Here is a 13,466-nt window from a genome sequence, read left to right as displayed (position 1 = left end):
GAAAGCAATGGGGTTAAGCTGCAGCAAGGGAAGTTTACCTTTCGTATTAGGAAAAACTTTATAACTATAAGGGTGCGTCTAGACTGGCAAGATTTTGCACAAAAACGGCCGCTTTTGCGCAAAAACTTGCCAGCTGTCTACACTGGCCGCTTGAATTTGCTCAAGAGCACTGATGTTCTAATGTAAGAATTCAGTGCTTCTTGCGCAAATACTTTGACGCTCCCGCTCAGGGATAAGCCCTCTTGCGCAAGAATACTTGCGCAAGAGGGCCAGTGTAGACAGGCACCTTAATTTTTTGCGCAAGAAAGCCCGATGGCTAAAATGGCCATCGGAGCTTTCTTGCGCAAAAGCGCGTCTAGATTGGGCACTGATGCTTTTGCGCAAAAGCACTTTAAAGTATTTCCGCAAAATCATGCCAGTCTAGATGCAGCCTAAGGGTAATTAAGCTCTAGATTAGGTTAAAGTAGGAGGTTTGAAGAACAGGTTAGACAAACTTCTCTCAGGGATTATCTAGATTTATTTGGTCCTGTCACAATATAGGATGCTGGACAAGATAACTTCTCAACGTTCCTTCCGGCCCTACATTTCTGTGATTTTAGAATCACAGAATACTAGGACTGGAAGGGACCTTGAGAGGTCATCGAGTTCAGTCCCCTGCCCTCGTGGCAGGATCAAATACTGTCTAGACCAGTGGTCCCCAACGTGGTGCCCATGGGGGCCATGGCGCCCACCAGGGCTTTTATTTGTGCCCGCCAAATGATCTGGGCCAGCCCCGCCCCCGGGTGCGCGGCGCATGTACGGTGCCAGCCCCAGGCGCTTGGCACATGAGCAGCCCCGCCCCTAGACGCCCGGCAGCCCCGAAAGGTTGGGGACCACTGGTCTAGACCATCCCTGATAGACATTTATCTAACTTACTCTTAAATATCTCCAGAGATGGAGATTCCACAACCTCCTTGGGCAATTTATTCCAGTGTTTGACCACCCTGACAGTTAGGAACTTTTTCCCAATGTCCAACCTAAACCTCCCTTGCTGCAGTTTAAGGCCATTGCTTCTTGTGCTATCCTCTGAGGCCAAGATGAACAAGTTTTCTCCCTCCTCCTCAAGACATCCTTTTAGATACCTGAAAACTGCTATCATGTCCCCCCTCAGTCTTCTCTTTTCTAAACTAAACAAACCCAGTTCTTTCAGCCTTCCCTCCTAGGTCATGTTCTCTAGACCTTTAATCATTCTTGTTGCTCTTTTCTGGACCCTCTCCAATTTCTCCACATCTTTCTTGAAATGCGATGCCCAGAACTGGACACAATACTCCAACTGAGGCCTAACTAGTGCAGAGTAAAGCAGAAGAATGACTTCTCGTGTCTTGCTCACAACACACCTGTTAATGCATCTCAGAATCATGTTTGCTTTTTTTGCAGCAGCGTCACACTGCTGTCTCATATTCAGCTTGTGGTCCACTATGATCCCTTGATCCCTTTCTGCAGTACTCCTTCCTAGACAGTCGCTTCTCATTCTGTGTGTGTGAAACTGATTGTTCCTTCCTAAGTGGAGCACTTTGCATTTGTCTTTATTAAACTTCATGACAGGATCAAGCACCATCTAGATTAGGGCTGGGCAAAATATGGCCAGGGTGCCGGATCCGGCCTTCAAGCCACCGGATCCGGATCCGGCCTTCAAGCAGCTGTCACCGTTTAAAGTGCTGTACCTTTGTGTGTGTGTTCTGCAGGGAGGGAGGAAGCTTCATGTGATCTCCCTGCCCCAAGCTCAATCCTCAGCCCCATTGGCCTAAAACAACCGGCCAATAAAAACTGAGAGCCACGTGGAGGGAACAGCCTGTATATTCAAGCAGTCTGGGGCTGCACTGGGCAGGGAACCCAGCCTGGTTTGAGGGTGCTACAGGGTTTCTGGCTTAGGTAAGCACCTCCCATCCAGAGCCTGCCTCTAGCACCCATACCCCTCTTTCACCCCAACTCCCTCCCGCAGGTCACCATTCAAACCCTCTGCACCCCTCCTGCCCCTGGTCATAACTCCCTCCCAGACCCTGACTGCCTCCAGCTAGGGATGATAAATATTGGTTAACTGACAAGTCGAGTAACCTCATGAATTCTTATCTGTTAGTCAACGATTCTGTAGTCCCAAGGGACAGGGTTGGCAGCCAGTACACTCTGGGCCCACGCCCGAGAAGTCTCCTGCCACTCCGCACAGGGTGCCAGATGGGAGCTGGTCTGCAAGGAGAGCCAGTTCAAAACCAGCTCCCCTCACAGACCAGCTGCCTGTCATCCTATGCTGCTGCCTCTGATACAGCTGCAGCAGAGCAGGGTGGCAGCAGTCCCTGTCTGGGGTGGGGGCAGGGAGAAAAGCGTGTAGTCTACAGCATTAACCTATAAGCTTTTGCTTATTGGATAATCAGTTAATTGACTACACTATTACATCCCTACCTTCTACACCTCCCCCAGGCCAGAGTCCTCTCCTGTACCCAAGCACCCTCCCAGAACCTACCCCCTATTCCCTTGCCACAGCTCACAACCCCCTCCTTTACCCAGATACCCACACAATCTCCTGCACCCCAGTCCTGTACTCTGTGCGCCATTCTGTACTCAGTCTCCATCTAAGACCCCACAACCCCTCCATAGAAAAGTGTGGCCCTTGAACACTTATCAAAATCTTGAAGTTCCTTCGGCAATTTATTCCAGTGTTTAACCACCCTGACAGTTAAGTTTTTCCTAATGTTCAACCTAAATTTCCCTTGCTGCAATTTAAGCACATTGCTTCTTGTTCTATCATTAGAGGTCAAGGAGAATAATTTTCTCCCTCCTCCTTGTAACACCTTTTTAAGTACTCGAAAGCTGATATCATATCCTCTCTCAGTCTTCTCCTTTCTAAACGAAAGAAACCCAATTCTTTCAGCCTTCCCTCATCGGTCATATTTTCTAGACCTTTAATGCTTTTAGTTGCTCTTCTCTGGACCTTCTCCAATTTCTCCACATCTTTCCTGAAATGTGCCCAGAACTGGACACAATGCTCCAACTGAGGCCTAATCAGTGCACAGTAGAGCAGAAGAATGATTTCTCATGTCTTGCTCACAACACTCCTGTTAATGCAGCCCAGAAACATGTTTGCTGCCTTTTTTTTTTTTGGGCAACTGTGTCACAATGCTGAATCATATTTAGCTTGTGGTCCACTATGACCTTTAGATCCCTTTCTGCAGTACTCCTTCCTAGATAGTAACGTCCCATTCTGTACGTGTGAAACTGTTCCTCCCTAAGTGGAGTACTTTGCATTTGTCCATACTGAACTTCATCCTATTAACCTCAGACCATTTCTCAAGTTTTTCCAGGTCATTTTGAATTATGACCCTATATGCCAAACAACTGTGTCCTTAATACCCTTCCTCTATTGCCTACGAGCTGCTGCTCACATGGAATGTAACATATGCCCTGTCTGGAGACTCCATACTGCCATCAGTGTGCCTCTGCCTCCTCCAGAAACGAAGGTGGGGTAAGTGGGTAAGCACCTAAGCAATTGTCACCTAGGCTGCTCCATAAGAAGCAGGGGGCACTCTGTTTGCAGCCATCCAAACTCAATCAATTCATGCTTCTTTACCCTCCAGTAACTGTCATTCTTCTAGACGTTGTTAGCATGCCCCTTATGTACATGAAATTGGAGTTTTGAATTGCATGTGCATAAGGGCTGCACAGCCGTGTGAGATTATGAAGGATGGAGCAACTGCATCCCCCTCTCTCCCCAGTATGGAGCCTCCATACAGGGCATAGGTTACATTCCATGTGAGCAATCTGAAGCCCTCCAGGACACCAAAAGCAGGGGGAAGGCTGTAGGATGCATACTGACTACAACTCCTCGGAGAAGGACAGTTATGTAGGATAAGCAACCAATCTCTCTTCAAGAACATGTCACAATGGATCATACTGCAAGCAACTTGCCAAGACGCACCTTCTATAGATGAACTTAAAAAACAACAAATGGTCTGGTAGCACTTTAGAGACTAACAAAACATGTAGATGGGATCATGAGCTTTCCATTTGTTATGTTTTAAGTTTATCCTCTACAGACTAACACGGCTACCCCCTGAAGCTTATTCTATAGATAGTGAGATGAGAAGCATCAGTCAAACAATTTTATACTGTTCCCCTGAACTCAGCATCTGGTCCCTATAGCTAAGTCCAACACAATGTCTACAAAGCTTAGGGGGCTAATTCTACAATGCAGCATTCAGAAACTGACATTTCTCAAGCTCTAATGGAGGATGCTGCTTAAATTCTAATGGAATATCAATGTTCCGCAGGAGAAGCACATCAGCCAATTGGTAATGCAGTCAGATATAATGTGTTACCCACTTAACAGATTTTATCTGTAATGAAACAGCCTGGCCTTTGGAATGGCTGGCTACAGGAGGAAATAAATGGGGAGGCAGCTGGAAAGGTTTGGTTCTGTAAATGCAGTAGAAGTAGTGCAACCCAGATGAGTTAACTGATTGTTTCAGGTGGAATTCTGAGACCACCTCAGGAAAAAACTTACGGTGAAGTTTCAACATAATCTTGTCTCTGCCACCTACTGTGTAGGGAGGGCAAGTCATGAGAATTTGAAATTCACTTGCTCTCCTAGGTGATGCATTAGCAGCTAGGGAAACTGTCCAGAGGAAGCATTCTAAATACGTTCAAACAGGGTCCCATAATTATCAAGAATGCAATACTGCGGTCCCAAACAGAAGCAGGTTCTCTGACTAGTGGATAAGTATGAAGCAGGCCCTTCAGGAACAACAATACTGTCAAGAAAGAAACAATACCATCAAGAGAGAGAAAACTGAACACAAGACTGAGCAAAAGTGTCTAGGTGGATGGCAAGTTGGGAGGTGAAGCCTAATGGAGCTGAATGGAAGCCGGAGTGTTTTAAATGCAGCAAGTAGTCAAGGATCTTCAGTACCATAGCCTTCACAAGGTCTAGGCTATATTGGGCCCGATATTGAGAACGTCTTCCATTGTGAACAAGTCCTTCTGGTGGATGTCTTCCTACATTTGATCAGGACCTCATGACTTGTCCAGAGAAGTCACTGTCCATGGTACTAAAACTGCCAACAACCAGACTGTCAGGGACAGGGGCTTCAGGTTTGGACAGAGTATTTGGCCACAGTGTTGTGAGACCAGGTCTGGGTAGTCTGGGAGCTGGCTCAGCAACTGAATGGGCAAGGCAGGTGTTTCAGCCACAACAGCCTTGGCCAGATGGGATACATGAGCATGATACTGGCTCTGTGTTATTACACTCTGGCAGTCCAAGTGTCCAAGATAAACTTAACAAATGGTCTGGTAGCACTTTAGAGACTGACAAAACATGTAGATGAGATCATGAGCTTTCGTGAGCACAGCCCGCAGCCCACTCGCCATGCCCACGAAAGCTCATGTTTTTTTAGTTTATAAAGTGCTACCAGACCATTTGTTGTTGTTTGAGTTCATGCTGTACAGACTAACTCGGCTCCCCATGAAGCTTCCAAGTGTCCAAGGTTTATGGCCCCATCAGGAACAAAAGTTCTGACACTTGGTGTGCTCTTGGCTGTGGTGTTTGCCTGAGTGCATGCGCTCCCTAAACAGATTATAATGTAGCCCCCATCACTCTTCCAACACAGGGAGCATATCATCTTAAGGAGCTGACAGAGGAGGTATCTGAGCCTTTAGCAATCATCTTTGGAAAATCATGGAAGACAGGAGAGATTCCAGAAGATTGGAAAAGGGGAAATCTAATGCCCATCTATAAAAAGGGAAATAAAAACAACCCAGGAAACTACAGACCAGTCAGTTTAACTTCTGTGCCAGGAAAAATAATGGAGCAAGTAATTAAGGAAATCATCTGCAAACACTCGGAAAATAATAAGGTGATAGGGAACAGCCAGCATGGATGTGTAAAGAACAAATCATGTCAAACCAATCTGATAGCTTTCTTTGATAAGATAACGAGTCTTGTGGATAAGGGAGAAGTGGTGGGTGTGGTATACCTAGACTTTAGTAAGGCATTTGATATGGTATCGCATGATATTCTTATCAATAAATTAGGGAAATACAACTTAGATGGGGCTACTATAAGGTGGGTGCGTAACTGGCTGGATAACCATTCCCAGAGAGTAGTTATTAATGGTTCACAATCCTTCTGGAAAGGAGTAACAAGTGGTGTTCCACAGGGGTCTGGTTTTGGGACTGGTTCTGTTCAATATCTTCATCAGCAATTTAGATATCGGCAGGGCTCGACAATCTATGTAATCTACTCGCCCGTGGTGAGTAGATTACATCCCGGAAGAGCCAGGTTTGGGTGATCTGAGCATGCGAGCCCTGGATATTGGCATAGAGAGGACATTTATTAAGTTTGCAGATGATCCCAAGCTTGGAGGGGTTGCAAATGCTTTGGAAGATAGGATCATAATTCAAAATGATCTGGACAAATTGGAGAAAAGGTCTGAGGTAAACAGGATGAAGCTTAATAAAGACAAATGCAAAGTGCTCCACTTAGGAAGGAACAATTAGTTTCACACATACAGAATGGGAAGCGACTGTCTAGGAAGGAGCACGGCAGAAAGGGATCTAGGGGTTATAGTGGACCACAAGCTAAATATGAATCAACAGTGTGACACTGTTGCAAAAAAAGCAAACATGATTCTGGGATGCATTAACAAGTGTGTTGTGAGCAAGACACGAGAAGTCATTCTTCCACTCTACTCTGTGCTGGTTAGGCCTCAGTTGGAGTACTGTATCAGAGGGGTAGCCGTGTTAGTTTGAATCTGCAAAAGCGACAAGGAGTCCTGTGGCACCTTGTAGACTAACATATATTGGAGCATAAGCATATGCTTTCATGAGCAAAGACCCACTTCGTCAGATAATTGTGACAAAGTTGGTCTTTGCCCACGAAAGCTTATGCTTATGCTCCAATACATCTGTTAGTCTATAAGGTGCCACAGGACTCCTTGTCACAGTTGGAGTATTGTGTCCAGTTCTGGGCGCCACATTTCAAGAAACATGTGGAGAAACTGGAGAAGGTCCAGAGAAGAGCAACAAGAATGATTAAAGGTCTAGAGAACATGACCTATGAAGGAAGACTGAAATAATTGGGCTTGTTTAGTTTGGAAAAGAGAAGATTGAGAGGGGACATGATAGCGGTTTTCAGGTATTTAAAAGGGTGTCACAAGGAGGAGGGAGAAAACTTGTTCTTCCTGGCCTCTGAAGATAGAGCAAGAAGCAATGGGCTTAAACTGCAGCAAGGGAGGTTTAGGTTGGATATTAGGACAAAGTTCCTAGCTGTCAGCGTGGTTAAACACTGGAATAAATTGCTTGGGTGGTTGTGGAATCTCCATCTCTGCAGATATTTAAGAGTAGGTTAGATAAATGTCTATCAGGGATGGTCTAGACAGTCCTGGGTCCTGCCACGAGGGCAGGGGACTGGACTCGATGACTCTCGAGGTCCTTTTCAGTCCTAGTGTTCTGTGATTCTCTCTCTGCTGCTGAAGAGATCCACCCTTCAAAGGGGTGTTCCTCTTGGCCAGTTTGCACCTCCTTTGAGATGCCCAATGCTGGCAGCCATGAGGACCTCTTTCTGGTGCTGACAGAGACACTGATCTCATAACCATCTTGGTTGCTCCAGTATGCACCACCAATACTCTAGGAGATATCCATGGCTGCCTGCAATGCACTTCTAGCCACTATTTGGCCCCGTGTTACAATTTCTTTCAGCTCCTCCCTATTCGCTTGTGCTTTTTGGACGGGAAGGTAGAACATAATAGTCCACAAACACCATCTGATTGTCTGCAATGCAGAAAAATGTCTTGCACCTGAAGGTACAGGTTTGATAGGGTCCTTTTCTTTATGGGTATCCTAGATTCGGGTGTGTATAAAAAGCGTTAAACCCTTTGGAGGGTCCTCAGAAGAAGTCCCCAGAAAAAAAGAGCCGCATGCACAGCATATGTCCAGGATATGGCTCTATCCTAAGCAGAGCAGGCATCAAACCTTTGTCTTTATGGGGTATCAGGCAGTCAGAGGAGTCAAAGTTTGATCCCTCGTGGCTCTGAGTCTGCCCTAAGGTGTGGAAATGGGCAAACAGCATCTCACCATGTGTGCACTGGTGTGGGGGAAGGGGATTGTCAAGACAGGTTTTGGGAGAGGGGGTATTCATAACATCCAATTTAAACCAGTGGAAAAGATTAAGTTTTTCACCAAAATTGTGGAAAACACATTTTTTAAAGCTCTGACGAGTGTACAAGACCAGACATGGTTCACCTTGCTGATGGAAGGGTAAGACAGAACCAATAGGGGATCACTACCCCAGTACCCCTCATGCCTTCACAATGGGGCACAAAAAGATACTAGCCATGTGTATGGATGTGAAAGGCTGGTCTTATGCCTGTGAGGCACACATGAACACAGAGATGGGGATATACCCTAACACACACCCACACCCACGCACACCCCTTCCATTAGTTTCCAGGATTACTCAAACACAAAGCACCCTGCCTCCAAACCTCTGCAACTGGTTAAGTGTTTTCCTTTCCTCTCTTTGAATCTGTTGATGCCCCTGATGCATCACTATGTTCATTCAAGGCCGCCCAGTAGATATTTGAGAGACATGCAAGAGATGGCAAAATGGGCATATTTTGTCCATGTGAAAAGCAATTATATGTTCACAGCGGGAAATTGATGCGAGATTCTAACTCCTGCAGTATGCAGAGGCTTCATTATACACCCAGAATAAAAGATGTGATACAAGTGAAGCAGTTTCACAACCCTTCCTTTTGACTATTTCCTGGGTCAATCAGGACTGACCTTTATGTGTCTGTTCATAGCTGTGGACTGTGCTGCTCGCACCAAACCCTCTAACTCAGCACCACTGAAGTTTTTGGTCTCCACAGCAAGTTCTTTAATATCAACATCTGCAGACAGCAGCTGGTGGTCCCGCATCTTTGAAGTGTGGATATGAAGAATCTGAATTCGGCCCTTCTCATCTGGCAACCCTGAGAGTTGTAAACAGAAACTTTCAGTTCTTTTCCTCCACTGTCTCAAAGTGGCAAGAACAGTATCATTGGCAAGCCTCTCCTGACAGCCCCAGCATGCAGAGGGCTGCCTATCATCATTAGCAGCTTCCACTCATGTAGGGAGAAGAGACCCACAAAAAACATTCATGACCCCTCAGCCCCCCATGACTAGGGCTTGTTGACATGAACACTTAGTTCCCTGCAAGTCAGTGTGAATGTACCTCATACCAGATGCCCATGTGCACCTTCTGCAGCTGTGTGCCAAAAGCTCCCCAGTGCACTTCAATCTACTGCCACTTCCAAGTGTGGTGGTTCAAAGTGCATTACAGAATTTTTCTTGTGCACTAGCAGGGTTCACACCGACAGTTTGCAGTAAGCTAGTGCAGGGTCAAGTCACACCAAGCTTGTTGCAAACTATGTCTAATAAGCCTTTGGTTAGAATTAACCCCCATTTATAGATGGAGAAAGACAAAGTTAAGTGACTTGGTACAGGGTGAGGCAGCAAGTCACTGGCAGAGAAGGAACTCCTAAATCCCGATGCCACATGCAGGCAGGCTGGCCTACAGTCCAGACATCTGTTAGGAGCTCCAAGGAATAAGCTCCTGCCTGCCCACACTTGCTCCCCTTGATCAAGGGAAGCAGTTGTCAATCCAAGACCTTTCACTGCATCTCTAAAATGCAATATGTAAATATGCGAGTTAGTTACAAAGTTTACATGAAGTGCCACACAAGGAGCTGCACAAAACTTGGCAATTATGCTCTGCTGCCAAGGGCTCATGCTAGAAGACACCAACTCTGCTTTGGTGCAGTTAGTCAGTTTGAAATTTCCTACCGAGCAGCCGTAAGGTCTCTTACCAATCTCCATTTTCACCTCCAATCTCCCAGGTCGCAACAAGGCGTCATCAATCAGGTCTGGTCGATTGGTCATTCCTAAGAACGAAGGTGAAGCCAAAAAGAAGCATTAGTTGAGACTGTTTCTAACTAGCACCTGAGAGTTAAATACAGCCTTGTAAACTCAAGGAGAAGATTTTAAGAGACTATTTAAAATATCTCAGCCCTTTTGGAGGTCTATGTAATGTCATATGGGTTGTCAGCTTCCAGGATTGAACCTTGCACCTCTAGATTGAACCTAGCACCTCTAGATCCAAACACAAGAGTTCCAATTCCTGAATCACAAGAGCCAGCTCAGTTAGCCAAGGCCGTAGCAGACTGTCTCCCAGGTATCAGTGGAAGGGGACTGAACACCCTACTGGGTTGCCCCTGTTCCCCCACCAGACTGAACACAGGCACCTGCACGGTTCTCTGGTGGTTTGGATCAGCCCAAATGACAGTCTTTAAGTGGAAGGAAAATTAAAGCAACATAACTACAGAGTGGAGAGTTGCACTAGGTGACCTCCTGAGGTCTCTTCCAACCCTAATCTTCTATGATTCTATGAATCACAAGAGAACCAATTAGAGGGATATTCCAAATTAACACAAGCCCTAGAGCTGCTGGTTACACGGGCAAAGGCTCTAAGGCAGGGGTGGGAAACCTTTTGAGAGTCGGGGGCTGCTGACACACAGATAAATCAGCTGGGGGCCACGCACCAGTGAGAACCGGTGGGGGAAACCCCTCACTGTGCTCCGCAAATGAGGAGAAAGACACTCCTCACACCAGAGTCTAGAGGGCCCCAGCCTAATAGATTTTGTGTGTTCCAGTCCCACAGGGAGACAGCAGGGGAACTGGAGCACTACTGCTGCCTCTGCAATGATGGGGGGAGACCCTGAGCCTCGGGAGCTGGATCTAGGGAAGCCGAGGGCCTCACCTGACCCCCAGGCCTGAGGGTCCTCACCCCTGCACTATGGTATGAACAGGCACTAGAGACTTAATGCTCCTGTCAATCTACATGGTCCCTCCAGGCTCAGGAGGAGCCAGGCACACTGGTGGAGAAAAGCAAGCAAGCTTACAGTGTGCCTGTTTGATCTTCACTTGTCCTGTGCACAGAGAGCTTTGAGAGGGCTAAATTCACACCAATGCTGCTGCAATCCTCATTGTTCAAGTGCTGAAGCCAAGCATTTCTCTGCCAAGATAGCCTCCTCCCACTTGTTCATTCAGTATCCCTTTGTAAGCACTGGCTCCTCAAGCCAATCATCACTTCACCGCTCTTCATACTGTGACACTTGTCAATACGAGTGGTTCTTGTGCATTTTATCTTCACACAGAGAACAACATTTTCTCCCCTTTGTAATGAAGAGCAGCAACTGGAGGCTCAGGCTTTGCACTAATTTCCTTTGGCCAAAAGCCGCAATTCTGGGCATAGCTCAGAATTAGCCCAATTTTTGTTTCCAGAATGCCTTGCCTCAGCCCAGCTGGAATTTTTTGTCATCACATTCCTCGTGAGAGTGTGTGTCGCTCCCATTAGCGTTAGCACTGTGCAAGGGGAAGCAGACAACACACACTTCCAAACCAAGGTACCCTGCCTGACCTACATTTTTAGAAACCGCGGCATCACGCAGGAGGCTTTCATACCAATGACCAAGATGTTATTTAGCTGCTCCACTCCGTCGATTTTAGACAGCAGCTGGTTAACGACAGTATCATGGACTCCCGTGCTGCCCGCCATGCTCCCTCTCTGCTTGCAGATGGCATCAATTTCATCAAAGATTATGATGTGGAGACCACTGTTTGCACCAAGCTATTGGAAAGAAATGATATAAAAATGCCCCCATGAAACTGGCCATACAAAATGCTAATATTCTACTCTTTCTTGGCTCCTGTTGGGAAGAGAACAGAGACAGTAGCGTGTTTCTGTCCGTGATCCCTACAAAATGCTGTGTGGGAGACACCTGTAGGTCTAGTTCTTAACATTCCAGTGCCTGGTCTGCACTAGGATTTCAAGGCATGATAATGTGTTAGCTAACATGTGCTACCTCATTTTAGATCTATTTGAGGGCTTGTTAAACTGGCTGAGTAAAATGTAAGACTTCTCCTTGGCTTTAGCTTGACTAAATGTAGCACATGCCTCATCCAAACTGGACTTACATTAACATGTGCTAACAGGTTTTAAAAGTCCTTTATGACATAGTACACAGGGTCCTGTTCAGACTAAGAGGCCTTTAAGAGCAATCAACATTTTTGTCACTTAGGTTTTTTTTTTTCTTATTTTCCTCCATATTTGAAATTCTCCAAAAATAGGCATGGGCTGACGGCATTACAAAAGCACAATGTATTTACACTCTTGAGATTTCAGTTGCTTTGCAGACATCCCATTTCTTCTGTGTTGATGGCACTCCCTGGGCTTACCTATGTGCAGATGCTTCTACAAAGTCTGGAGCAGGAAAATATTCAAAGCAGACAAGGGCTGATTCTGACTATATATTTGACACAAGCAATACATAGGCACATGTCAGTTCTGCTCTCCAGGATCATGAGCTAGATAATTAAGAAAGAGTGTTGACTTAACACCATCACCTTGAGATCTTGCACACATTACAGCTTGTATCATAAAGCAAAAACTACATTCACAAGCTGCAGTCTAGTACAGCTTTAGTAGACAATACTAAAACAGCTCAAAATCAATTCATGACTGCATGCAAACCGTGACTGATCATGTAAAATGTTAGAAGAGCATTTCAGACATGGTTATAAGCCACAGGGCTGAGTGAAGCAAAGCTCTACTCTCAACATTATCTGTTTCATGTGATAACCGGAACACCATATCCAATCAATTCCAAAATGTCTCAGAAAATTCTAGGCACAGCCCTAGCAATTCTGCTACAAATAGGAACAGTGGAAAAGTCCAGTTCAGAAGAAAATCTGGTACTGTGGGCAGAAGACACTCTCTTGCCCTCTGTTCAGAGGCAACACCTTAACTTGCTGCTGGGGAGCTTGTCAGCAAGCCAGAAATGAGAGTGCTTATAAAGGGGGAAGCAGCAGCAGTGGATGCCCAGAAAGGACTCGGAGGGAGAGCACAGAAGGGGAGGAGCAGGAGCAAAGATGGTAAAAGAATGAGACAGATGGTCACATCTCACGGTCTACCTTACAATAAGTGAAGGTTTAGATGCGTGTTTCCAATCTGCACTTCATTATAAGTGTGCCTGCACTCTGTGTACCTGAGACCAGAACATTCTTGCTATTGGAGACCATTAGTTGCACCTGCTAGCAAGAATATTCCCATCTCAGTGGCATACAGTGCTTGTGCTGGTACACTGGAATACACCATGGGATCATCAGGGAAAGATGGGATTATTGAGCAGCAAGAGTGAATTCTTGATTTAAAAATTACCAGCAGTCAAGCGACACTATGACCCTGCCCTGATAAAAATCTGAACCTTATTTCTATTCTGAAGTTCTCTCACTTCAACTCAGAGCCCTTGGACTTTGTTGCACCATAGGCCGGTCTCAAGGTGATTTGATTACATGTGGAAGCACTTTCACAGGGAGAGGGGACCAGGTGTGAAAGGACA

General features: G+C 45.9%; 1 protein-coding gene across 3 annotated transcripts in view; it reads right to left on the bottom strand.

The window, feature by feature from the left end:
- NSF (N-ethylmaleimide sensitive factor, vesicle fusing ATPase) overlaps positions 1 to 13,466 on the bottom strand; it is a 162,931-nt gene that overhangs the window by 56,702 nt on the left and 92,763 nt on the right. For all 3 annotated transcript variants that reach the window (XM_075911369.1, XM_075911370.1, XM_025181455.2), the window contains exons 10-12: positions 11,530 to 11,695; positions 9,876 to 9,950; positions 8,812 to 8,999 (exon numbers count right to left, since the gene is read on the bottom strand). In XM_075911369.1, the coding sequence (XP_075767484.1) occupies positions 8,812 to 8,999; positions 9,876 to 9,950; positions 11,530 to 11,695 (429 nt within the window). The remainder of the gene's footprint in view (positions 1 to 8,811; positions 9,000 to 9,875; positions 9,951 to 11,529; positions 11,696 to 13,466) is intronic.

Source organism: Pelodiscus sinensis, chromosome 29 (genome assembly GCF_049634645.1).
Source record: "Pelodiscus sinensis isolate JC-2024 chromosome 29, ASM4963464v1, whole genome shotgun sequence".
Taxonomy (NCBI): domain Eukaryota; kingdom Metazoa; phylum Chordata; order Testudines; family Trionychidae; genus Pelodiscus; species Pelodiscus sinensis.
The sequence above is the reverse complement of the archived record's forward strand: the minus strand, read 5'-3'. Positions and strand labels throughout refer to the sequence as shown.